The sequence below is a fragment of the Rana temporaria genome, unplaced genomic scaffold (assembly GCF_905171775.1).
Source record: "Rana temporaria unplaced genomic scaffold, aRanTem1.1, whole genome shotgun sequence".
NCBI classification, from domain to species: Eukaryota; Metazoa; Chordata; class Amphibia; order Anura; family Ranidae; genus Rana; species Rana temporaria.
This window is the reverse complement of record NW_024404548.1, coordinates 25001-52308: the sequence shown is the minus strand read 5'-3', so window position 1 is coordinate 52308 and position 27308 is coordinate 25001. Positions and strand designations below refer to the sequence as shown.

Sequence of the window (27308 nt, the reverse complement as noted above, 5' to 3'; positions counted from 1 at the left end):
TGGGGGAGGAGTCTCAGTGTGGGAGGGGTTGTGTGTGGGGGAGGAGTCTCAGTGTGGGAGGGGTTGTGTGTGGGGGAGGGGTTGTGTGTGGGGGAGGAGTCTCAGTGTGGGAGGGGTTGTGTGTGGGGGGAGGCGTCTCAGGGTGGGAGGGGTTGTGTGTAGGGGAGGAGTCTCAGGGTGGGAGGGCACTCTATCGCCTGTGATCTCCTCGGAGGCGGACCCCCCCAGATCGGGACACGAACACTCAGATTTGGGAATGACATTTATTATCAGATGATTGGTTTGCTCCGCAGTCTCTGTAGGATCCGGAATAATTTGCAGCATGCTGGCAGATCTGTGATTGGGGGAGGGCTGTAAGATGACCCCTCCCCCTGGCAGTAGTCATCATGGAAGGGAGGGGGTGTGTCTGATGGGCGGGGATTTCTTTTGAAGCACCGCCTCTTCTCCATGTACATTTATACACCTCCTGACCGCCCTCAGGACCGTCTGCAGCCTCCTGTCCAGCGCCCGGAGGTGCGGCTCGCTCAGGATGGGACTGAGGCTGTCCCGGGATAACGACTCTCTCATGACATCACTGAGCCGATACTCGGGCCGAGCCAGAAGGTTCAGACGCCGCCACGTGTCCTCCTTCACCCTGGAGAGAGAGAGAGATATCAGCCACAGTCCCTGTGCGGACCATCGGAGCCCCCCAACAGAACAGTCCCTGTGCGGACCATCGGAGCCCCCCAACAGGACAGTCCCTGTGCGGACCATCGGAACCCCCCCAACAGAACAGTCCCTGTGCGGACCATCGGAGCCCCCCAACACGACAGAACAGTCCCTGTGCAGACCATCGGAGCCCCCCAACAGGACAGTCCCTGTGCGGACCATCGGAGCCCCCCAACATGACAGAACAGTCCCTGTGCAGACCATCGGAGCCCCCCAACAGAACAGTCCCTGTGCGGACCATCGGAGCCCCCCCAACAGGACAGTCCCTGTGCGGACCATCGGAGCCCCCCCAACAGGACAGTCCCTGTGCGGGCCATCGGAGCCCCCCCAACAGGACAGTCCCTGTGCAGACCATCGGAGCCCCCCAACAGAACAGTCCCTGTGCGGACCATCGGAGCCCCCCCAACAGGACAGTCCCTGTGCAGACCATCGGAGCCCCCCAACAGAACAGTCCCTGTGCGGACCATCAGAGCCCCCCCAACAGGACAGTCCCTGTGCGGACCATCGGAGCCCCCCCAACAGAACAGTCCCTGTGCGGACCATCGGAGCCCCCCCAACAGGACAGTCCCTGTGCGGACCATCGGAGCCCCCCCAACAGGACAGTCCCTGTGCGGACCATCGGAGCCCCCCAACAGGACAGTCCCTGTGCGGACCATCGGAGCCCCCCAACAGGACAGAGCCCCCCAACAGGGAGAGTGCAGTTTGGGGTGGGGGGATGGTTTGGGACAGCCGGTACATGGGGGGACGGTTTAGGAGAGCGGGGAGACGGTTTGGGACAGCCGGTACAGCGGGGGATGGTTTGGGACAGCCAGTACAGCGGGGGGATGGTTTGGGACAGCCGGTACAGCGGGGGAAGGTTTGGGACTGCGGGGGGACGGTTTGGGACAGCCGGTACAGCGGGGGAAGGTTTGGGACAGCGGGGGGACGGTTTGGGACAGCCGGTACAGCGGGGGAAGGTTTGGGACAGCCGGTACAGCGGGGGGACGATTTGGGACAGCCGGTACAGCGGGGGAAGGTTTGGGACAGCGGGGGGACGGTTTGGGACAGCCGGTACAGCGGTGGAAGGTTTGGGACAGCGGGGGGACGGTTTGGGACAGCCGGTACAGCGGGGGAAGGTTTGGGACAGCCGGTACAGCAGGGGGACGATTTGGGACAGCCGGTACAGCGGGGGAAGGTTTGGGACAGCGGGGGGACGGTTTGGGAAAGCCGGTACAGCGGAGGAAGGTTTGGGACAGCGGGGGGACGGTTTGGGACAGCCGGTACAGCGGGGGGACGGTTTGGGACAGCCGGTACAGCGGGGGAAGGTTTGGGACAGCCGGTACAGCGGGGGAAGGTTTGGGACAGCCGGTACAGCGGGGGAAGGTTTGGGACAGCCGGTACAGCGGGGGAAGGTTTGGGACAGCCGGTACAGCGGGGGGACGGTTTGGGACAGCTAGTACAGCGGGGGGACGGTTTGGGACAGCTAGTACATCGGGGGGACGGTTTGGGACAGCTAGTACAGCGGGGGGACGGTTTGGGACAGCTAGTACAGCGGGGGGACGGTTTGGGACAGCTAGTACATCGGGGGGACGGTTTGGGACAGCTAGTACAGCGGGGGGACGGTTTGGGACAGCTAGTACAGCGGGGGGACGGTTTGGGACAGCTAGTACATGACTAAAGTTTCATCCATAGATTCTCAGTGTTCTGATGGGGGGAGGGGAGGCGTTTTCACATTTGAAATGTTTGGGCGGCTTTAGGCCGGGAGCTTTATAAAACCTCACATAGATCATGGCTTACACTCCAGGAATTGGCCAGGCAAGCTCCAGCCTCATCAGGGACTGTGATGCAATTGCCTATATGTGCTCCAGTCTAATGCTCTCCCTGCTAACTTAATGCTGTGGGTTAGAGGTAACAGGTGTTTTATGTGTGATTCATCTCTCTGTAAGGACTGTTCATATGTTAAATAAGGCTAGCTTCTGAAAGGCCTTTAATTGTGTGATAACACTGTCTACAACCTAGTGATGCTCAGAGGTGTTAATAGGTGTCAAGCTGCATGCGGAGACGAAACGTCTGCTTAGGAAACTCAAGTGTGTGAAGGTGGTTTGTTGTTTAAGGAATGTGCAGTGATTAGACATGATAATTGTCGGTCGGTGCCGACCTGTCTGGAATGTTTTAGTAATTAGCCTTAGTGTGTGATTGGGGGGGGGTGGAGATCTCATTGTTGCTTCAATGTCTTGGACTGTATAAAAAGCTGAGAAGAAAAACCATTAAAGTCTGTGTTGTTCTAGCAGTAAGCTGGTCTCATGTGTGGCTTTCTGGGCGATCCCAGGGATATCCCTCCTCGTGGAATATTGGGGTGATTTTCGTTATGGGAAGAAGGGAACGTTGACGGGGATATCATACCAATACCGTCACAGGGATGATTATGGGAGGGACTACGGGGGAGGGGGGATTATGTGGTGGGAGGGACTATGAGGGAAGGGACTATGAGGGGGGACTATGTGGAGGATCTATGGGGGAGGGACTATGTGGAGGATCTATGGGGGGAGGGACTATGAGGGGGGACTATGGGGGGAGGGACTATGGGGGGTCCATGGGGGGGGGGGGGGTCCATGGGGGGAGGGACTATGGGGGGTCCATGGGGGGGACTCACCTGCAGCATTGGTAGAGAGGAGCCAGGATGGTCGTCTCATCGCGGGAATGTTGTCCAAACCTGCAATACAGCAGCAGATAAGCGGCATGTTGGGAAGGCGGAGCCTGCTGTTACTATGGATACATCACCCACCCTCTGGCGTTGTCCAGGTGCAGCAGGAAACCTTCATCTCCAAACTGGGTGAAAATCTCGTAGTGATGGCGATCCATGTTCCCTGCAGGGAGAAACACATGATGGAGTATCTGTGCAGCTCTATGGGGCGCTCCCAGCGGGCCGGGGTCACCGTGGGGCGCTCCCAGCGGGCCGGGGTCACCGTGGGGCGCTCCCAGCAAACCGGGGTCACCATGGGGCGCTCCCAGCGGGCCGGGGTCACCGTGGGGCGCGCCCAGCGGGCCGGGGTCACCGTGGGGCGCTCCCAGCAAACCGGGGTCACCGTGGGGCGCTCCCAGCGGCCCGGGGTCACCGTGGGGCGCTCCCAGCGGGCCGGGGTCACCGTGGGGCGCGCCCAGCGGGCCGGGGTCACCGTGGGGCGCGCCCAGCGGGCCGGGGTCACCGTGGGGCGCTCCCAGCAAACCGGGGTCACCGTGGGGCGCTCCCAGCGGGCCGGGGTCACCGTGGGGCGCGCCCAGCGGGCCGGGGTCACCGTGGGGCGCTCCCAGCAAACCGGGGTCACCGTGGGGCGCTCCCAGCAAACCGGGGTCATCGTGGGGCGCGCCCAGCGGGCCGGGGTCACCATGGGGCGCTCCCAGCGGGCCGGGGTCACCGTGGGGCGCTCCCAGCAAACCGGGGTCACCGTGGGGCACGCCCAGCGGGCCGGGGTCACCGTGGGGCGCTCCCAGCAGGCCAGGCCCCTGACATGCGGAGAACAGGCTGACCCCCCCAGTATGTGGAGCACAGGCTCTGCAAGGAGAGTGATCCCTAATGGTGGGGGAGGGGGCTGTACAACTTACCTATCAGGAAGTCAAAGACGGCCATGTCAATGATGTTGAGGAGCCTCTGGGGGTTGCTGTAGGGGGGCAGCTCTTTGATGGAGTTGCAGTACGCTGCATTCACTTCCCACCTAACAAAGCAGAAAAATGCGGATCAGGATTGTGGTGGGACTCCGCCCATAATACATTCCCCGGAGTCATCCCCCCCCCACTCAGCGATCATTCCCCGGAGTCACACCCCCCCACTCAGCGATCATTCCCCGGAGTCACACCCCCCCACCCAGCGATCATTCCCCGGAGTCACCCCCCCCCACTCAGCGATCATTCCCCGGAGTCATCCCCCCCCCACTCAGCGATCATTCCCCGGAGTCACCCCCCCCCACTCAGCGATCATTCCCCGGAGTCACACCCCCCCACTCAGCGATCATTCCCCGGAGTCATCCCCCCCCACTCAGCGATCATTCCCCGGAGTCACCCCCCCCCCCCCGCGATCATTCCCCGGAGTCATCCCCCCCCACTCAGCGATCATTCCCCGGAGTCACCCCCCCCCACTCAGCGATCATTCCCCGGAGTCACCCCCCCCACTCAGCGATCATTCCCCGGAGTCATCCCCCCCCCACTCAGCGATCATTCCCCGGAGTCATCCCCCCCACTCTGCGATCATTCCCCGGAGTCATCCCCCCCACTCTGCGATCATTCCTCTGAGTCATCCCCCCCCACTCAGCGATCATTCCCCGGAGTCATCCCCCCCCCCACTCAGCGATCATTCCCCGGAGTCATCCCCCCCACTCTGCGATCATTCCCCGGAGTCATCCCCCCCACTCTGCGATCATTCCTCTGAGTCATCCCCCCCCACTCAGCGATCATTCCCCGGAGTCATCCCCCCCACTCTGCGATCATTCCCCGGAGTCATCCCCCCCCCACTCAGCGATCATTCCCTGGAGTCATCCCCCCCCACTCAGCGATCATTCCCCGGAGTCATCCCCCCCCACTCAGCGATCATTCCCCGGAGTCATCCCCCCCCACTCTGCAATCATTCCCCGGAGTCACCCCCCCCCACTCAGCGATCATTCCCCGGAGTCATCCCCCCCACTCAGCGATCATTCCCCAGAGTCACCCCCCCACTCAGCGATCATTCCCCGGAGTCACCCCCCCCACTCAGCGATCATTCCCCGGAGTCATCCCCCCCACTCAGCGATCATTCCCCGGAGTCATCCCCCCCACTCAGCGATCATTCCCCGGAGTCATCCCCCCCCACTCAGCGATCATTCCCCGGAGTCATCCCCCCCACTCAGCGATCATTCCCCGGAGTCATCCCTCCCACTCAGCGATCATTCCCCGGAGTCATCCCCCCCCACTCAGCGATCATTCCCCGGAGTCACCCCCCCCCACTCAGCGATCATTCCCCGGAGTCATCCCCCCACTCAGCGATCATTCCCCGGAGTCACACTCCCCCACTCAGCGATCATTCCCCGGAGTCATCCCCCCCACTCATCGATCATTCCCCGGAGTCATCCCCCCCCCACTCAGCGATCATTCCCCGGAGTCATCCCCCCCCCCACTCAGCGATCATTCCCCGGAGTCATCCCCCCCACTCTGCGATCATTCCTCTGAGTCATCCCCCCCCACTCAGCGATCATTCCCCGGAGTCATCCCCCCCACTCAGCGATCATTCCCCGGAGTCATCCCCCCCCCACTCAGCGATCATTCCCCGGAGTCACCCCCCCCCACTCAGCGATCATTCCCCGGAGTCATCCCCCCACTCAGCGATCATTCCCCGGAGTCACACTCCCCCACTCAGCGATCATTCCCCGGAGTCATCCCCCCCACTCATCGATCATTCCCCGGAGTCACACCCCCCCACTCAGCGATCATTCCCCGGAGTCATCCCCCCCCCACTCAGCGATCATTCCCCGGAGTCATCCCCCCCCACTCTGCAATCATTCCCCGGAGTCATCCCCCCCACTCAGCGATCATTGGGGGGTCTCTGTATTCGTGGATCGGGGGGGGGGTTTCTCTGTATTGGGGGGGTCTCTGTATTCGTGGATCGGGGGGGGTCTCTCTGTATTGGGGGGTCTCTGTATTGGGGGGTCTCTGTATTCGTGGATCGGGGGGGGTCTCTCTGTATTGGGGGGCCTCTCTGTATCGGGGGGTCTCTGTATTTGTGGATCGGGGGGGTCTCTCTGTATTGGGGGGCCTCTCTGTATCGGGGGGTCTCTGTATTCGTGGATCGGGGGGGTTTCTCTGTATTGGGGGGTCTCTGTATTCGTGGATCGGGGGGGTCTCTCTGTATTGGGGGGTCTCTGTATTGGGGGCCTCTCTGTATCGGGGGGTCTCTGTATTCGTGGATCGGGGGAGTCTCTCTGTATTGGGGGGTCTCTGTATTCGTGGATCGGGGGGGGTCTCTCTGTATTGGGGGGTCTCTGTATTCGTGGATCGGGGGGTTCTCTCTGTATTGGGGATCTCTGTATTGGGGGGGTCTCTGTATTCGTGGATCGGGGGGGGTTCTCTGTATTGGGGGGGTCTCTGTATTGGGGGGTCTCTGTATTCGTGGATCGGGGGGGTCTCTCTGTATTGGGGGGGTCTCTGTATTGGGGGGTCTCTCTGTATCGGGGGGTCTCTGTATTCGTGGATCGGGGGGGTCTCTCTGTATTGGGGGGTCTCTGTATTGGGGGCCTCTCTGTATTGGGGGGTCTCTGTATTGGGGCCTCTCTGTATCGGGGGGTCTCTGTATTCGTGGATCGGGGGGGGGGGTCTCTCTGTATTGGGGGTCTCTGTATTGGGGAGCCTCTCTGTATCGGGGGTCTCTGTATTCGTGGATCGGGGGGGTCTCTCTGTATTGGGGGTCTCTCTGTATTGGGGGGTCTCTGTATTGGGGGCCTCTCTGTATTGGGGGGTCTCTGTATTGGGGCCTCTCTGTATCGGGGGGTCTCTGTATTCGTGGATCGGGGGGTCTCTCTGTATTGGGGGTCTCTGTATTGGGGGGCCTCTCTGTATCGGGGGGTCTCTGTATTCGTGGATCGGGGGGTCTCTCTGTATTGGGGGGTCTCTGTATTGGGGCCTCTCTGTATCGGGGGGTCTCTGTATTCGTGGATCGGGGGGGTCTCTCTGTATTGGGGGGTCTCTCTGTATTGGGGGGTCTCTGTATTCGTGGATCGGGGGGTTCTCAGGTGACGTCTCATTGTGTGGAATGTATTTTCCTCGGAATGACTTCGGAGGCCAGTTTTCCGGGATGACGTGTGGAGAAAACATCTGGATTGTCCCCGGCTGGCCGAGTCGCATCCATTGAGCAATTCACACAACACAGATGGGAAGGAGGTTCAGGCGGTGTGTGGCGCCACCTTGTGGCCTGTGTATGAATCCGGGGAATGATCGCAGAGTGGGGGGATGACTCTGGGGAATGATCGCTGAGTGGGGGGGATGACTCCGGGGAATGATCGCAGAGTGGGGGGATGACTCCGGGGAATGATCGCTGAGTGGGGGGGGATGACTCCAGGGAATGATCGCTGAGTGGGGGGGGATGACTCCGGGGAATGATCGCAGCGTGGGGGGGGATGACTCCGGGGAATGATCGCTGAGTGGGGGGGGATGACTCCGGGGAATGATCGCTGAGTGGGGGGGATGACTCCGGGGAATGATCGCAGAGTGGGGGGGGATGACTCTGAGTCATCCCCCCCACTCAGCGATCATTCCCCGGAGTCATCCCCCCCCACTCAGCGATCATTCCCCGGAGTCATCCCCCCCCCCCACTCTGCGATCATTCCCCGGAGTCATCCCCCCCCACTCAGCGATCATTCCCTGGAGTCATCCCCCCCACTCAGCGATCATTCCCCGGAGTCATCCCCCCCACTCAGCGATCATTCCCCGGAGTCATCCCCCCCCACTCAGCGATCATTCCCCGGAGTCATCCCCCCCCCCACTCTGCGATCATTCCCCGGAGTCATCCCCCCCCACTCAGCGATCATTCCCCGGAGTCATCCCCCCCCCCCACTCTGCGATCATTCCCCGGAGTCATCCCCCCCCACTCAGCGATCATTCCCTGGAGTCATCCCCCCCACTCAGCGATCATTCCCCGGAGTCATCCCCCCCACTCAGCGATCATTCCCCGGAGTCATCCCCCCCCACTCAGCGATCATTCCCTGGAGTCATCCCCCCCCCCACTCTGCGATCATTCCCCGGAGTCATCCCCCCCCACTCAGCGATCATTCCCTGGAGTCATCCCCCCCCCCCACTCTGCGATCATTCCCCGGAGTCACCCCCCCCCACTCAGCGATCATTCCCCGGAGTCATCCCCCCCCACTCAGCGATCATTCCCCGGAGTCATCCCCCCCACTCAGCGATCATTCCCCGGAGTCATCCCCCCCACTCAGCGATCATTCCCCGGAGTCATCCCCCCCACTCAGCGATCATTCCCCGGAGTCATCCCCCCCCCACTCAGCGATCATTCCCCGGAGTCATCCCCCCCACTCAGCGATCATTCCCCAGAGTCATCCCCCCCACTCAGCGATCATTCCCCGGAGTCATCCCCCCACTCTGCGATCATTCCCCGGATTCATACACAGGCCACAAGGTGGCGCCACACACCGCCTGAACCTCCTTCCCATCTGTGTTGTGTGAATTGCTCAATGGATGCGACTCGGCCAGCCGGGGACAATCCAGATGTTTTCTCCACACGTCATCCCGGAAAACTGGCCTCCGAAGTCATTCCGAGGAAAATACATTCCACACAATGAGACGTCACCTGAGAACCCCCCGATCCACGAATACAGAGACCCCCCAATACAGAGAGACCCCCCCAATACAGAGAGACCCCCCCGATCCACGAATACAGAGACCCCCCGATACAGAGAGGCCCCAATACAGAGACCCCCCGATCCACGAATACAGAGACCCCCCGATACAGAGAGGCCCCAATACAGAGAGACCCCCAATACAGAGACCCCCAATACAGAGACCCCCCAATACAGAGAGACCCCCCCGATACAGAGAGGCCCCCCAATACAGAGACCCCCAATACAGAGAGACCCCCCCCCCCCGATCCACGAATACAGAGACCCCCCGATACAGAGAGGCCCCAATACAGAGACCCCCCAATACAGAGAGGCCCCCAATACAGAGACCCCCCAATACAGAGACCCCCCAATACAGAGAGACCCCCCCGATCCACGAATACAGAGACCCCCCGATACAGAGAGACCCCCCCAATACAGAGACCCCCCCAATACAGAGAGACCCCCCCGATCCACGAATACAGAGACCCCCCAATACAGAGAAACCCCCCCGATCCACGAATACAGAGACCCCCCCAATACAGAGATCCCCAATACAGAGAAACCCCCCCGATCCACGAATACAGAGACCCCCCGATACAGAGAGGCCCCCCAATACAGAGACCCCCAATACAGAGAGACCCCCCCGATCCACGAATACAGAGACCCCCGATACAGAGAGACCCCCCCGATCCACGAATACAGAGACCCCCGATACAGAGAGACCCCCCCGATCCACGAATACAGAGACCCCCCAATACAGAGAGACCCCCCCGATCCACGAATACAGAGACCCCCCAATACAGAGAGGCCCCCCAATACAGAGACCCCCAATACAGAGAGACCCCCCCCCCCGATCCACGAATACAGAGACCCCCCGATACAGAGAGGCCCCAATACAGAGACCCCCCAATACAGAGAGGCCCCCAATACAGAGACCCCCCAATACAGAGAGACCCCCCAATACAGAGAGACCCCCCCGATCCACGAATACAGAGACCCCCCAATACAGAGAGGCCCCAATACAGAGACCCCCCAATACAGAGAGACCCCCCGATCCACGAATACAGAGACCCCCCGATACAGAGAGGCCCCAATACAGAGAGACCCCCAATACAGAGACCCCCAATACAGAGACCCCCCAATACAGAGAGACCCCCCAATACAGAGAGGCTCCCCAATACAGAGACCCCCAATACAGAGACCCCCCAATACAGAGAGACCCCCCAATACAGAGAGGCTCCCCAATACAGAGACCCCCAATACAGAGAGACCCCCCCCCCCCGATCCACGAATACAGAGACCCCCCGATACAGAGAGGCCCCAATACAGAGACCCCCCAATACAGAGAGGCCCCCAATACAGAGACCCCCCAATACAGAGAGACCCCCCCGATCCACGAATACAGAGACCCCCCGATACAGAGAGACCCCCCAATACAGAGACCCCCCCAATACAGAGAGACCCCCCCGATCCACGAATACAGAGACCCCCCAATACAGAGAAACCCCCCCGATCCACGAATACAGAGACCCCCCCAATACAGAGATCCCCAATACAGAGAGAACCCCCCGATCCACGAATACAGAGACCCCCCCAATACAGAGAGACCCCCCCCGATCCACGAATACAGAGACCCCCCAATACAGAGAGACTCCCCCGATCCACGAATACAGAGACCCCCCGATACAGAGAGGCCCCCAATACAGAGACCCCCCAATACAGAGAGACCCCCCCGATCCACGAATACAGAGACCCCCCAATACAGAGAAACCCCCCGATCCACGAATACAGAGACCCCCCGATACAGAGAGGCCCCCCAATACAGAGAGACCCCCCCGATCCACGAATACAGAGACCCCCCAATACAGAGACCCCGCAATACAGAGACCCCCCAATACAGAGAGACCCCCCCCGATCCACGAATACAGAGACCCCCCCAATACAGAGAAACCCCCCCCCGATCCACGAATACAGAGACCCCCCAATACAGAGACCCCGCAATACAGAGAGACCCCCCCGATCCACGAATACAGAGACCCCCCAATACAGAGAGGCCCCCCAATACAGAGACCCCCCAATACAGAGAGACCCCCCCAATACAGAGAAACCCCCCCGATCCACGAATACAGAGACCCCCCAATACAGAGACCCCCAATACAGAGAGACCCCCCCGATCCACGAATACAGAGACCCCCCCCTCAATACAGAGATCCCTCCAATACAGAGAGACCCCCCCGATCCACGAATACAGAGACCCCCCAATACAGAGAGACCCCCCCGATCCACGAATACAGAGACCCCCCCAATACAGAGAGACCCCCCCGATCCACGAATACAGAGACCCCCCAATACAGAGAGACCCCCCCGATCCACGAATACAGAGACCCCCCAATACAGAGAGACCCCCCCAATACAGAGAGACCCCCCCAATACAGAGAGACCCCCCCCCCGATCCACGAAAACAGAGACCCCCCAATACAGAGAGACCCCCCCCCGATCCACGAATACAGAGACCCCCCCAATACATAGAAACCCCCCCGATCCACGAATACAGAGACCCCCCCAATACAGAGATCCCCCAATACAGAGAGACCCCCCCGATCCACCAATACAGAGACCCTCCCAATACAGAGAGACCCCCCCGATCCACGAATACAGAGACCCCCAATACAGAGAGACCCCCCTGATCCACGAATACAGAGACCCCCCAATAAAGAGAGACCCCCCCCGATCCACGAAAACAGAGACCCCCCAATACAGAGAGACCCCCCCCCGATCCACGAATACAGACACCCCCGATACAGAGAGACCCCCCCGATCCACGAATACAGACACCCCCAATACAGAGAGACCGATCCACGAAAACAGAGACCCCAACTATTATTGGGCGATCCCAGGAATATCCCTCCTCATGGAATATTGGGTGATTTTCTTTATGGGAAGAAGGGAATGCTTGACGGGGATATTCTCTAATACCGTCACAACTGGTTGGCAGCAGCGGGATTTTCCCTTCTACTCTCCTTTACACCCGGATTCCAAGCAGACACTGGAAGAACTACTGGAAGTTCGTGGAAGGATTGCTAGCAACAAAACCAAGCGGGTCATCATAGCAGAATTAATGGAGCTAGACCAGGAGAAAGGGATTGCAGCAACGCCAGCAGTACAAGAGATGGAGACACCAGTGATTCAGGAGGAGTCACCAACCAACAAGCTAATGAGAGAGAAGCTAGCATGGTTCGGTCCGAACCCAACGCCGGATGTGGTGCTGAAAGTGATGGACCTACAGGAGGCTAAACAAATGTTGGATAAACAAATAAGAGACGCAGAACTACAGAAGGATAAACAAATAAGAGACGCAGAACTACAGAAGGATAAACAAATAAGAGACGCAGAACTACAGGAGGCTAAACAAATAAGAGACGCAGAACTACAGAAGGATAAACAAATAAGAGACGCAGAACTACAGAAGGATAAACAAATAAGAGACGCAGAACTACAGGAGGATAAACAAATAAGAGACGCAGAACTACAGGAGGCTAAACAAATAAGAGACGCAGAACTACAGGAGGCTAAACAAATAAGAGACGCAGAACTACAGAAGGATAAACAAATAAGAGACGCAGAGCTACAGAAGGATAAACAAATAAGAGACGCAGAACTACAGAAGGATAAACAAATAAGAGACGCAGAGCTACAGAAGGCTAAAGAAATAAGAGACGCAGAGCTACAGAAGGATAAACAAATAAGAGACGCAGAACTACAGGAGGATAAACAAATAAGAGACGCAGAGCTACAGAAGGATAAACAAATAAGAGACGCAGAACTACAGAAGGATAAACAAATAAGAGACGCAGAGCTACAGAAGGCTAAAGAAATAAGAGACGCAGAGCTACAGAAGGATAAACAAATAAGAGACGCAGAACTACAGGAGGATAAACAAATAAGAGACGCAGAGCTACAGAAGGATAAACAAATAAGAGACGCAGAACTACAGGAGGATAAACAAATAAGAGACGCAGAACTACAGGAGGCTAAACAAATAAGAGACGCAGAACTACAGAAGGATAAACAAATAAGAGACGCAGAGCTACAGAAGGCTAAACAAATAAGGGACGCAGAGCTACAGTTAAAACTGGCAGCAGTCCAACAAGCAGCCGCACATCCTCCGAACAGTGAGTACAGCACAGCAGACGCAAGGAAGATTCCGTTTAGCGCTTTTAAAGCTTTTGATGAAAAGGACTGTGAAATTGATAACTACCTGACGGATTTTAAGCGACAATGTAACCTGCACCGAATAGCTAGAAGAGAGTGGGTTGCAATATTGTCAGGCAAACTGTCAGGCAAAGCTTCTGATGCTTTCCGGACCGTGCCAGATCAGGATATCCATAGCTACGCCCGGGTTAAAGAAGTGCTCCTGGCTCGTTATGCAGTAACCCCAGAGTCCCACCGACAGAAGTTCAGGGACTCACACAAAACCACGGAAGACTCTTACGTGGAATGGGCATGCCAGTTATCCCTGTCGGCCTCTAACTGGGTTAACAGCAGCCAGGCCACCACCGCAGAGGACATTTTGCAACTAATGCTCCTGGAGCAATTTTACAATCACATCCAGACGGACGTCAAAGATTGGGTGAGAGATCGCAGGCCCATGACTGTACCAGAGGCCGCGAAGTTGGCGGATGAATATGCGGATACTCGCAAGACAAACCAGGTCACACCACGGGTACAACCCCCACGACCAACGGCGCCCTCACACCCACCAGCCGCTAGATACCAACCTCCTAACAGACCGGTGACATCTAGCCCTCGCTATCCACGCTGGGTTAGGAAGAACCATTGGGCACCCTTTACGAAGCCCTCATGGTACAATCTGTTATTATGGACAACAGGGAACACCATTGTCAGCTGGTCATGGGTGACAGCCATGAGCCGGAGGGGCCCTGGAGGGAGCTGGGCAGAAAGAGGCACCGCCGGCCACCCTCCAAGAAGAAGAGGTCCTGGAAGCAGTATAACAAGCTGACCTGGGAGGAGAAGAAGCGACTGGAGGAGAGGGAGTCGCAGCGGGCGTCCCAGATGCGGGCCGAGATGTTCGCCAAGGGCCCACCGGTGGCCCCTTACAGCACCACCCAGTTCCTGATGATGAAGGACCACGTGGAGAGCCTGCAGGACAAGAGCAAGCAAGAGCTGATCCGTGAGTACATGGAGCTGGAGGAGTGCATAAGCCGCATGGAGGAGGAGAACAACCACCTGAGGTCACAGCAGGCTGACCCCCCCAGGCTCCATGAACTGGAGATGGAGCTGGAGAAGCTCAAAGAGGAGAACCGGCGGCTGCGGAGGGAGCAGGGGGTGGCTGACCCTATGGGGCACTGATTCCCCCCCCCCCCCCCCCGGACTCTGAGCACCAGTGCTACAGCATTTCAACAAATATAACTTTTTCTTTTTTTATGAATCTCCTGCGATTGTCACTTCAGAGCCATAACCTGCCCCTCCCATAGCGGGACACCTAGATGGCGGCGCACAGACCCATTCGCTGTCTTCACACTGACTTCTGGTGACTTTGCAGATCGCACAAAGACTTGGGGACCGACCGGCGTGTGATCCGACGACCCGGTGGCATACCTGAGTCGGAAGCTGTTGCCAAGGGAAGTCAGTTACGCCAAACGGAGTTAACCTCGGACTAAAAGCTCTGAACCCGTCAACCCTACTGGACCAGGGAAGGTCCAACCGGGTTGCCGGAGCAGGGAGAAAAAGGGGGGCCATTGTGAAGGACTTTTTGCCTATATGCTTCAGTTTAATTCTCCCTGCTAGTAATGCTGTGTGTGTTAGAGGTAAAAGGTGATTTAATGTGTAACTCATTCCCCTGCATAACAGACTGTTGAAATGTTAATGTCCCACCCCCAGCCAGCTCCCTATTTTAAAGGGAAATTGATCTATTGTGTTGTGTGAAGAAGACATGTGTTTACCCTTAAGAAATGTGTCTACAGGGTCGGCTCCAAAGTGTCTGCCTATAATCTGTATGGGAGCCCCCAGTGTGTGAGGGGGCGGAGATTGTCATTGTAACAGTTTGTAACTACATATAAGCTAGGTGTTGTACCATTAAAGTGTCTCTTGTTCCAGCATTAAGCTTTGGCCCATGTGTGGCTTATTGGGCGATTCCAGGGATTCCTACTTGTGGAATATTGGGTGATTTTCGTTATGGGAAGAAGGGAATGTTTGACGGGGATATCATTCTACTACCGTCACAGTCACTATGACCAGGGGTGAGTTGGGGGAGTGGTCACTATGACCGGGGGGTTAGTTGGGGGGGTCACTATGACCGGGGGGTTAGTTGGGGGGGTCACTATGACGGGGGGGGTTAGTTGGGGGGGTCACTATGACGGGGGGGTTAGTTGGGGGGGTGGTCACTATGGCTGGGGGGTTAGTTGGGGGGGTGGTCACTATGATGGGGGTTAGTTGGGGGGGTCACTATGACCAGGGGGTTAGTTGGGGGGGTCACTATGACGGGGGGGTTAGTTGGGGGGGTCACTATGATGGGGGGGTTAGTTGGGGGGGTCACTATGACGGGGGGGTTAGTTGGGGGGGGGTCACTATGGCTGGGGGGTTAGTTGGGGGGGTCACTATGACCGGGGGGTTAGTTGGGGGGGTCACTATGACGGGGGGGTTAGTTGGGGGGGTCACTATGACGGGGGGGTTAGTTGGGGGGGGGTCACTATGGCTGGGGGTTAGTTGGGGGGGTCACTATGACCAGGGGGTTAGTTGGGGGGGGGTCACTATGACGGGGGGGTTAGTTGGGGGGGTCACTATGATGGGGGGGTTAGTTGGGGGGGGTCAATGTAAAACATTTTGTGCGACTTACTCTTCCTTCCCGGTGAAGGTGTAGGAGCGGATCCAGGGACTCGGTACGGACAGCCGTGGTACAAAGGAGAGGGAAGGCAGGAATGTGGAGAGGGATCCCTCCAAGGTGTCGGGATTCCCACACACCGCGTACTCCGTCTTACACATGTACAGGCACTTCGCAAAGAAGCAGACGTTGTTCGCTGAGGAGAGAAAGAGGACATCAGTGATAAACCACCGGATCCACGTCTATAGAGATCGCACCGGATCCACGCCTACAGAGATCGCACCGGATCCACGTCTACAGAGATCGCACCCGATCCACGTCTACAGAGATCGCACCCGATCCACGTCTACAGAGATCGCACCCGATCCACGTCTACAGAGATCGCACCCGATCCACGTCTACAGAGATCGCACCGGATCCACGCCTACAGAGATCGCACCCGATCCACGTCTACAGAGATCGCACCGGATCCACGTCTACAGAGATCGCACAGGATCCACGCCTACAAACATCGCAACTGATCCACGTCTACAGAGATCGCACCCGATCCACGTCTACAGAGATCGCACCCGATCCACTCCTACAGAGATCGCACCGGATCCACGCCTACAGAGATCGCACCGGATCCACGTCTACAGAGATCGCACCCGATCCACGTCTACAGAGATCGCACCCGATCCACGTCTACAGAGATCGCACCCGATCCACGTCTACAGAGATCGCACCCGATCCACATCTACAGAGATCGCACCCGATCCACATCTACAGAGATCGCACAGGATCCACGCCTACAAACATCGCAACTGATCCACGTCTACAGAGATCGCACCCGATCCACGTCTACAGAGATCGCACCCGATCCACTCCTACAGAGATCGCACCGGATCCACGCCTACAGAGATCGCACCGGATCCACGCCTACAAACATCGCACCGGATCCACGCCTACAAACATCGCACCTGATCCACGTCTACAGAGATCGCACCGGATCCACGTCTACAGAGATCGCACCGGATCCACGTCTACAGAGATCGCACCCGATCCACGTCTACAGAGATCGCACCCGATCCACGTCTACAGAGATCGCACCCGATCCACGTCTACAGAGATCGCACCCGATCCACATCTACAGAGATCGCACCGGATCCACGTCTACAGAGATCGCACAGGATCCACGCCTACAAACATCGCAACTGATCCACGTCTACAGAGATCGCACCCGATCCACGTCTACAGAGATCGCACCCGATCCACTCCTACAGAGATCGCACCGGATCCACGCCTACAGAGATCGCACCGGATCCACGCCTACAAACATCGCACCGGATCCACGCCTACAAACATCGCACCTGATCCACGTCTACAGAGATCGCACCGGATCCACGTCTACAGAGATCGCACCGGATCCACGTCTACAGAGATCGCACCCGATCCACGTCTACAGAGATCGCACCCGATCCACGTCTACAGAGATCGCACCCGATCCACGTCTACAGAGATCGCACCCGATCCACGTCTACAGAGATGGCACCCGATCCACGCCTACAGAGATCGCACCGGATCCACGTCTTCAGAGATCACACAGGATCCACGCCTACAAACATCGCACCTGATCCACGTCTACAGAGATCGCACCCGATCCACGTCTACAGAGATCGCACCCGATCCACGTCTACAGAGATCGCACCGGATCCACGCCTACAGAGATCGCACCGGATCCACGTCTACAGAGATCGCACCGGATCCACGTCTACAGAGATCGCACCGGATCCACGCCTACAGAGATCCTACCCGATCCACGCCTACAGAGATCACACAGGATCCACGCCTACAGAGATCGCACCGGATCCACGTCTACAGAGATCGCACCGGATCCACGCCTACAGAGATCGCACCGGATCCACGCCTACAGAGATCGCACCGGATCCACGTCTATAGAGATCGCACCGGATCCACGCCTACAGAGATCGCACCCGATCCACGTCTACAGAGATCGCACCCGATCCACGTCTACAGAGATCGCACCCGATCCACGTCTACAGAGATCGCACCCGATCCACGTCTACAGAGATGGCACCCGATCCACGTCTACAGAGATCACACAGGATCCACGTCTACAGAGATCGCACCGGATCCACGCCTACAGAGATCACACAGGATCCACGTCTACAGAGATCGCACCCGATCCACGCCTACAGAGATCGCACCCGATCCACGCCTACAGAGATCGCACCGGATCCACGCCTACAGAGATCACACAGGATCCACGCCTACAGAGATCGCACCGGATCCACGCCTACAGAGATCGCACAGGATCCACGCCTACAGAGATCGCACCCGATCCACGTCTACAGAGATCGCACCCGATCCACGTCTACAGAGATCGCACCCGATCCACGCCTACAGAGATCGCACCCGATCCACGCCTACAGAGATCGCACCGGATCCACGCCTACAGAGATCACACAGGATCCACGCCTACAGAGATCGCACCCGATCCACGTCTACAGAGATCGCACCCGATCCACGTCTACAGAGATCGCACCCGATCCACGCCTACAGAGATCGCACAGGATCCACGCCTACAGAGATCGCACCGGATCCACGCCTACAGAGATCGCACCGGATCCACGCCTACAGAGATCGCACCGGATCCACGCCTACAGAGATCACACAGGATCCACGCCTACAGAGATCGCACCGGATCCACGCCTACAGAGATCGCACCGGATCCACGCCTACAGAGATCGCACCCCATCCACGTCTACAGAGATCGTACCGGATCCAGGCCTACAGAGATCGCACCGGATCCACGCCTACAGAGATCACACAGGATCCACGCCTACAGAGATCGTACCGGATCCACGCCTACAGAGATCGCACCGGATCCACGCCTACAGAGATCGCACAGGATCCACGCCTACAGAGATCGCACCGGATCCACGCCTACAGAGATCACACAGGATCCACGCCTACAGAGATCGCACCCGATCCACGTCTACAGAGATCGCACCCGATCCACGTCTACAGAGATCGCACCCGATCCACGCCTACAGAGATCACACAGGATCCACGCCTACAGAGATCGCACCGGATCCACGCCTACAGAGATCACACAGGATCCACGCCTACAGAGATCGCACCCGATCCACGTCTACAGAGATCGCACCCGATCCACGTCTACAGAGATCGCACCCGATCCACGCCTACAGAGATCGCACCCGATCCACGCCTACAGAGATCGCACCGGATCCACGCCTACAGAGATCACACAGGATCCACGCCTACAGAGATCGCACCCGATCCACGTCTACAGAGATCGCACCCGATCCACGTCTACAGAGATCGCACCCGATCCACGCCTACAGAGATCACACAGGATCCACGCCTACAGAGATCGCACCGGATCCACGCCTACAGAGATCGCACCGGATCCACGCCTACAGAGATCGCACCGGATCCACGCCTACAGAGATCACACAGGATCCACGCCTACAGAGATCGCACCGGATCCACGCCTACAGAGATCGCACCCCATCCACGTCTACAGAGATCGTACCGGATCCAGGCCTACAGAGATCGCACCGGATCCACGCCTACAGAGATCACACAGGATCCACGCCTACAGAGATCGTACCGGATCCACGCCTACAGAGATCGCACCGGATCCACGCCTACAGAGATCACACAGGATCCACGCCTACAGAGATCGCACCGGATCCACGTCTACAGAGATCGTACCGGATCCAGGCCTACAGAGATCGCACCGGATCCACGCCTACAGAGATCACACAGGATCCACGCCTACAGAGATCGTACCGGATCCACGCCTACAGAGATCGCACCGGATCCACGCCTACAGAGATCACACAGGATCCACGCCTACAGAGATCGCACCGGATCCACGCCTACAGAGATCACACAGGATCCACGCCTACAGAGATCGCACCCGATCCACGTCTACAGAGATCGCACCCGATCCACGTCTACAGAGATCGCACCCGATCCACGCCTACAGAGATCGCACCCGATCCACGTCTACAGAGATCGCACCCGATCCACGCCTACAGAGATCGCACCCGATCCACGCCTACAGAGATCGCACCGGATCCATGCCTACAGAGATCACACAGGATCCACGCCTACAGAGATCGCACCCGATCCACGTCTACAGAGATCGCACCCGATCCACGCCTACAGAGATCGCACCGGATCCACGCCTACAGAGATCACACAGGATCCACGCCTACAGAGATCGCACCCGATCCACGTCTACAGAGATCGCACCCGATCCACGTCTACAGAGATCGCACCCGATCCACGCCTACAGAGATCACACAGGATCCACGCCTACAGAGATCGCACCGGATCCACGCCTACAGAGATCGCACCGGATCCACGCCTACAGAGATCGCACCGGATCCACGCCTACAGAGATCACACAGGATCCACGCCTACAGAGATCGCACCGGATCCACGCCTACAGAGATCGCACCCCATCCACGTCTACAGAGATCGTACCGGATCCAGGCCTACAGAGATCGCACCGGATCCACGCCTACAGAGATCACACAGGATCCACGCCTACAGAGATCGTACCGGATCCACGTCTACAGAGATCGCACCGGATCCACGCCTACAGAGATCGCACCCCATCCACGTCTACAGAGATCGTACCGGATCCACGCCTACAGAGATCGCACCCCATCCACACCTACAGAGATCCTACCCGATCCACGTCTACAGAGATCGCACCGGATCCACGCCTACAGAGATCGCACCGGATCCACGTCTACAGAGATCGCACCGGATCCACGCCTACAGAGATCGCACCGGATCCACGTCTATAGAGATCGCACCGGATCCACGTCTATAGAGATCGCACCGGATCCACGCCTACAGAGATCGCACCGGATCCACGCCTACAGAGATCGCACCCGATCCACGTCTACAGAGATCGCACCCGATCCACGTCTACAGAGATCGCACCCGATCCACGTCTACAGAGATCGCACCCGATCCACGTCTACAGAGATCGCACCCGATCCACGTCTACAGAGATCGCACCCGATCCACGCCTACAGAGATCACACAGGATCCACGCCTACAGAGATCGCACCGGATCCACGCCTACAGAGATCGCACCGGATCCACGCCTACAGAGATCACACAGGATCCACGCCTACAGAGATCACACCGGATCCACGCCTACAGAGATCACACCCGATCCACATCTACAGAGATCCTACCCGATCCACGTCTACAGAGATCGCACAGGATCCACGTCTACAGAGATCGCACAGGATCCACGTCTACAGAGATCGCACAGGATCCACGTCTACAGAGATCGCACCGGATCCACGCCTACAGAGATCGCACCGGATCAACGCCTACAGAGATCGCACCGGATCAACGCCTACAGAGATCGCACCGGATCCACGCCTACAGAGATCGCACCCGATCCACGTCTACAGAGATCGCACCCGATCCACGTCTACAGAGATCGCACCGGATCCACGCCTACAGAGATCGCACCGGATCAACGCCTACAGAGATCGCACCAGATCCACGCCTACAGAGATCGCACCCGATCCACGTCTACAGAGATCGCACCCGATCCACGTCTACAGAGATCGCACCCGATCCACTCCTACAGAGATCGCACCGGATCCACGTCTACAGAGATCGCACCCGATCCACGTCTACAGAGATCGCACCGAATCCACGTCTACAGAGATCACACAGGATCCACGCCTACAGAGATCGCACCGGATCCACGCCTACAGAGATCGCACCGGATCCACGCCTACAGAGATCGCACCCCATCCACGTCTACAGAGATCGCACCCGATCCACGCCTACAGAGATCGTACCGGATCCACGTCTACAGAGATCGCACCGGATCCACGCCTACAGAGATCGCACCCCATCCACGTCTACAGAGATCGTACCGGATCCACGCCTACAGAGATCGTACCGGATCCACGTCTACAGAGATCGCACCGGATCCACGCCTACAGAGATCGCACCCCATCCACGTCTACAGAGATCGTACCGGATCCACGCCTACAGAGATCGCACCCCATCCACGCCTACAGAGATCCTACCCGATCCACGTCTACAGAGATCGCACCGGATCCACGCCTACAGAGATCGCACCGGATCCACGTCTACAGAGATCGCACCGGATCCACGCCTACAGAGATCGCACCGGATCCACGTCTATAGAGATCGCACCGGATCCACGTCTATAGAGATCGCACCGGATCCACGCCTACAGAGATCGCACCGGATCCACGCCTACAGAGATCGCACCCGATCCACGTCTACAGAGATCGCACCCGATCCACGTCTACAGAGATCGCACCCGATCCACGTCTACAGAGATCGCACCCGATCCACGTCTACAGAGATCGCACCCGATCCACGTCTACAGAGATCGCACCCGATCCACGTCTACAGAGATCGCACCCGATCCACGCCTACAGAGATCACACAGGATCCACGCCTACAGAGATCGCACCGGATCCACGCCTACAGAGATCGCACCGGATCCACGCCTACAGAGATCACACAGGATCCACGCCTACAGAGATCACACCGGATCCACGCCTACAGAGATCACACCCGATCCACATCTACAGAGATCCTACCCGATCCACGTCTACAGAGATCGCACAGGATCCACGTCTACAGAGATCGCACAGGATCCACGTCTACAGAGATCGCACCGGATCCACGTCTACAGAGATCGCACCGGATCCACGCCTACAGAGATCGCACCGGATCAACGCCTACAGAGATCGCACCGGATCAACGCCTACAGAGATCGCACCAGATCCACGCCTACAGAGATCGCACCGGATCCACGTCTACAGAGATCGCACCAGATCCACGCCTACAGAGATCGCACCCGATCCACGTCTACAGAGATCGCACCCGATCCACGTCTACAGAGATCGCACCCGATCCACTCCTACAGAGATCGCACCGGATCCACGTCTACAGAGATCGCACCGGATCCACGCCTACAGAGATCACACAGGATCCACGTCTACAGAGATCGCACCGAATCCACGCCTACAGAGATCGTACCGGATCCACGTCTACAGAGATCGCACCGGATCCACGCCTACAGAGATCGCACCCCATCCACGTCTACAGAGATCGTACCGGATCCACGCCTACAGAGATCGCACCCCATCCACGCCTACAGAGATCCTACCCGATCCACGTCTACAGAGATCGCACCGGATCCACGCCTACAGAGATCGCACCGGATCCACGTCTACAGAGATCGCACCGGATCCACGCCTACAGAGATCGCACCGGATCCACGTCTATAGAGATCGCACCGGATCCACGTCTATAGAGATCGCACCGGATCCACGCCTACAGAGATCGCACCGGATCCACGCCTACAGAGATCGCACCCGATCCACGTCTACAGAGATCGCACCCGATCCACGTCTACAGAGATCGCACCCGATCCACGTCTACAGAGATCGCACCCGATCCACGTCTACAGAGATCGCACCCGATCCACGTCTACAGAGATCGCACCCGATCCACGTCTACAGAGATCGCACCCGATCCACGTCTACAGAGATCGCACCCGATCCACGCCTACAGAGATCACACAGGATCCACGCCTACAGAGATCGCACCGGATCCACGCCTACAGAGATCGCACCGGATCCACGCCTACAGAGATCGCACCAGATCCACGTCTACAGAGATCGCACCCGATCCACGCCTACAGAGATCGCACCGGATCCACGCCTACAGAGATCGCACCGGATCCACGCCTACAGAGATCGCACCGGATCCACGCCTACAGAGATCGCACCGGATCAACGCCTACAGAGATCGCACCGGATCCACGTCTACAGAGATCGCACCCGATCCACGTCTACAGAGATCGCACCGGATCAACGCCTACAGAGATCGCACCCGATCCACTCCTACAGAGATCGCACCGGATCCACGCCTACAGAGATCGCACCGGATCCACGCCTACAGAGATCGCACCGGATCCACGTCTATAGAGATCGCACCGGATCCACGCCTACAGAGATCGCACCCGATCCACGCCTACAGAGATCGCACCCGATCCACGTCTACAGAGATCGCACCCGATCCACGTCTACAGAGATCGCACCCGATCCACGTCTACAGAGATCGCACCGGATCCACGTCTACAGAGATCGCACCAGATCCACGCCTACAGAGATCGCACCCGATCCACGTCTACAGAGATCGCACCGGATCAACGCCTACAGAGATCGCACCAGATCCACGCCTACAGAGATCGCACCGGATCCACGTCTACAGAGATCGCACCAGATCCACGCCTACAGAGATCGCACCCGATCCACGTCTACAGAGATCGCACCCGATCCACGTCTACAGAGATCGCACCCGATCCACTCCTACAGAGATCGCACCGGATCCACGTCTACAGAGATCGCACCGGATCCACGTCTACAGAGATCGCACCCGATCCACGTCTACAGAGATCGCACCGGATCAACGCCTACAGAGATCGCACCAGATCCACGCCTACAGAGATCGCACCGGATCCACGTCTACAGAGATCGCACCAGATCCACGCCTACAGAGATCGCACCGGATCCACGTCTACAGAGATCGCACCGGATCCACGTCTACAGAGATCACACAGGATCCACGCCTACAGAGATCGCACCGGATCCACGTCTACAGAGATCGCACCGGATCCACGCCTACAGAGATCGCACCGGATCCACGCCTACAGAGATCGCACCGGATCCACGCCTACAGAGATCGCACCCGATCCACGTCTACAGAGATCGCACCCCATCCACGCCTACAGAGATCGCACCGGATCCACGCCTACAGAGATCGTACCCCATCCACGCCTACAGAGATCGCACCGGATCCACGCCTACAGAGATCGCACCGGATCCACGCCTACAGAGATCGCACCCGATCCACGTCTACAGAGATCGCACCGGATCCACGCCTACAGAGATCGTACCGGATCCACGTCTACAGAGATCGCACCCCATCCACGTCTACAGAGATCGCACCCGATCCACGCCTACAGAGATCGTACCGGATCCACGTCTACAGAGATCGCACCGGATCCACGCCTACAGAGATCGCACCCCATCCACGCCTACAGAGATCGTACCGGATCCACGCCTACAGAGATCGCACCCGATCCACGCCTACAGAGATCGCACCCGATCCACTCCTACAGAGATCGCACCGGATCCACGTCTACAGAGATCGCACCCGATCCACGTCTACAGAGATCGCACCGAATCCACGTCTACAGAGATCACACAGGATCCACGCCTACAGAGATCGCACCGGATCCACGCCTACAGAGATCGCACCGGATCCACGCCTACAGAGATCGCACCCGATCCACGCCTACAGAGATCACACAGGATCCACGTCTACAGAGATCGCACCGGATCCACGTCTACAGAGATCGCACCAGATCCACGCCTACAGAGATCGCACCCGATCCACGTCTACAGAGATCGCACCGGATCAACGCCTACAGAGATCGCACCAGATCCACGCCTACAGAGATCGCACCGGATCCACGTCTACAGAGATCGCACCAGATCCACGCCTACAGAGATCGCACCCGATCCACGTCTACAGAGATCGCACCCGATCCACGTCTACAGAGATCGCACCGGATCCACGTCTACAGAGATCACACAGGATCCACGCCTACAGAGATCGCACCGGATCCACGTCTACAGAGATCGCACCGGATCCACGCCTACAGAGATCGCACAGAAAAATGACAATCCTGGTATAGATGTGGAGCTCTCCCAGGATCAATGCCCACTAATAATGCCCCCCAATAATGCCCCCTAATAATGCCCCCTAATAATGCCCACCGATAATGCCCCCTAATAATGCCCCCGAATAATGCCCCCCAATAATGCCCCCCAATAATGCCCCCTAATAATGCCCCCTAATAATGCCCCCCAATAATGCCCCCCAATAATGCCCCCTGATAATGCCCCCTGATAATGCCCCCATACCCGGGGAGACGAAGAACACACTCTCCAAGTCAGCATTGCTGGTCGCCTCCAGGATGTCGCGGGTCACATTGATTAGTCGGCCAGAAACCGGAGGAACTCGGCGGAAGTCCAGAATCCTGGAGACGGAGAAGAGGGAGGAGTCATCACGTTACAACACAAGGAAGGAGATCCTGAAGGACTTACCTGTCCAGGTGGAAGGCGGCGATCTCGGCGTTGGAAGGAGATCCTGAAGGACTTACCTGTCCAGGTGGAAGGCGGCGATCTCGGCGTTGGGAGGAGATCCTGAAGGACTTACCTGTCCAGGTGGAAGGCGGCGATCTCGGCGTTGGGAGGAGATCCTGAAGGACTTACCTGTCCAGGTGGAAGGCGGCGATCTCGGCGTTGGGAGGAGATCCTGAAGGACTTACCTGTCCAGGTGGAAGGCGGCGATCTCGGCGTTGGGAGGAGATCCTGAAGGACTTACCTGTCCAGGTGGAAGGCGGCGATCTCGGCGTTGGAAGGAGATCCTGAAGGACTTACCTGTCCAGGTGGAAGGCGGCGATCTCGGCGTTGGGAGGAGATCCTGAAGGACTTACCTGTCCAGGTGGAAGGCGGCGATCTCGGCGTTGGGAGGAGATCCTGAAGGACTTACCTGTCCAGGTGGAAGGCGGCGATCTCGGCGTTGGGAGGAGATCCTGAAGGACTTACCTGTCCAGGTGGAAGGCGGCGATCTCGGCGTTGGGAGGAGATCCTGAAGGACTTACCTGTCCAGGTGGAAGGCGGCGATCTCGGCGTTGGGAGGAGATCCTGAAGGACTTACCTGTCCAGGTGGAAGGCGGCGATCTCGGCGTTGGGAGGAGATCCTGAAGGACTTACCTGTCCAGGTGGAAGGCGGCGATCTCGGCGTTGGGAGGAGATCCTGAAGGACTTACCTGTCCAGGTGGAAGGCGGCGATCTCGGCGTTGGGAGGAGATCCTGAAGGACTTACCTGTCCAGGTGGAAGGCGGCGATCTCGGCGTTGGGAGGAGATCCTGAAGGACTTACCTGTCCAGGTGGAAGGCGGCGATCTCGGCGTTGGGAGGAGATCCTGAAGGACTTACCTGTCCAGGTGGAAGGCGGCGATCTCGGCGTTGGGAGGAGATCCTGAAGGACTTACCTGTCCAGGTGGAAGGCGGCGATCTCGGCGTTGGGAGGAGATCCTGAAGGACTTACCTGTCCAGGTGGAAGGCGGCGATCTCGGCGTTGGGAGGAGATCCTGAAGGACTTACCTGTCCAGGTGGAAGGCGGCGATCTCGGCGTTGGGAGGAGATCCTGAAGGACTTACCTGTCCAGGTGGAAGGCGGCGATCTCGGCGTTGGGAGGAGATCCTGAAGGACTTACCTGTCCAGGTGGAAG

The 27308-nt window shown here is 58.1% G+C and overlaps 1 protein-coding gene across 1 annotated transcript in view; it reads right to left on the bottom strand.

Moving 5' to 3' along the window:
* Positions 1-249: 249 nt before the first annotated feature.
* The window catches only part of FAM20A (FAM20A golgi associated secretory pathway pseudokinase), a gene marked incomplete at its 5' end in the record, with an annotated part of 43587 nt that continues 16528 nt past the window's right edge, over positions 250-27308 (bottom strand). Inside the window, 7 exon segments of the mRNA XM_040334646.1 lie at positions 250-634; positions 3341-3400; positions 3473-3554; positions 4291-4400; positions 15898-16078; positions 25935-26050; positions 27294-27308. The exon segment at positions 27294-27308 is cut by the window's right edge and continues 78 nt beyond it. Coding sequence (XP_040190580.1) covers positions 385-634; positions 3341-3400; positions 3473-3554; positions 4291-4400; positions 15898-16078; positions 25935-26050; positions 27294-27308 — 814 coding nt within the window.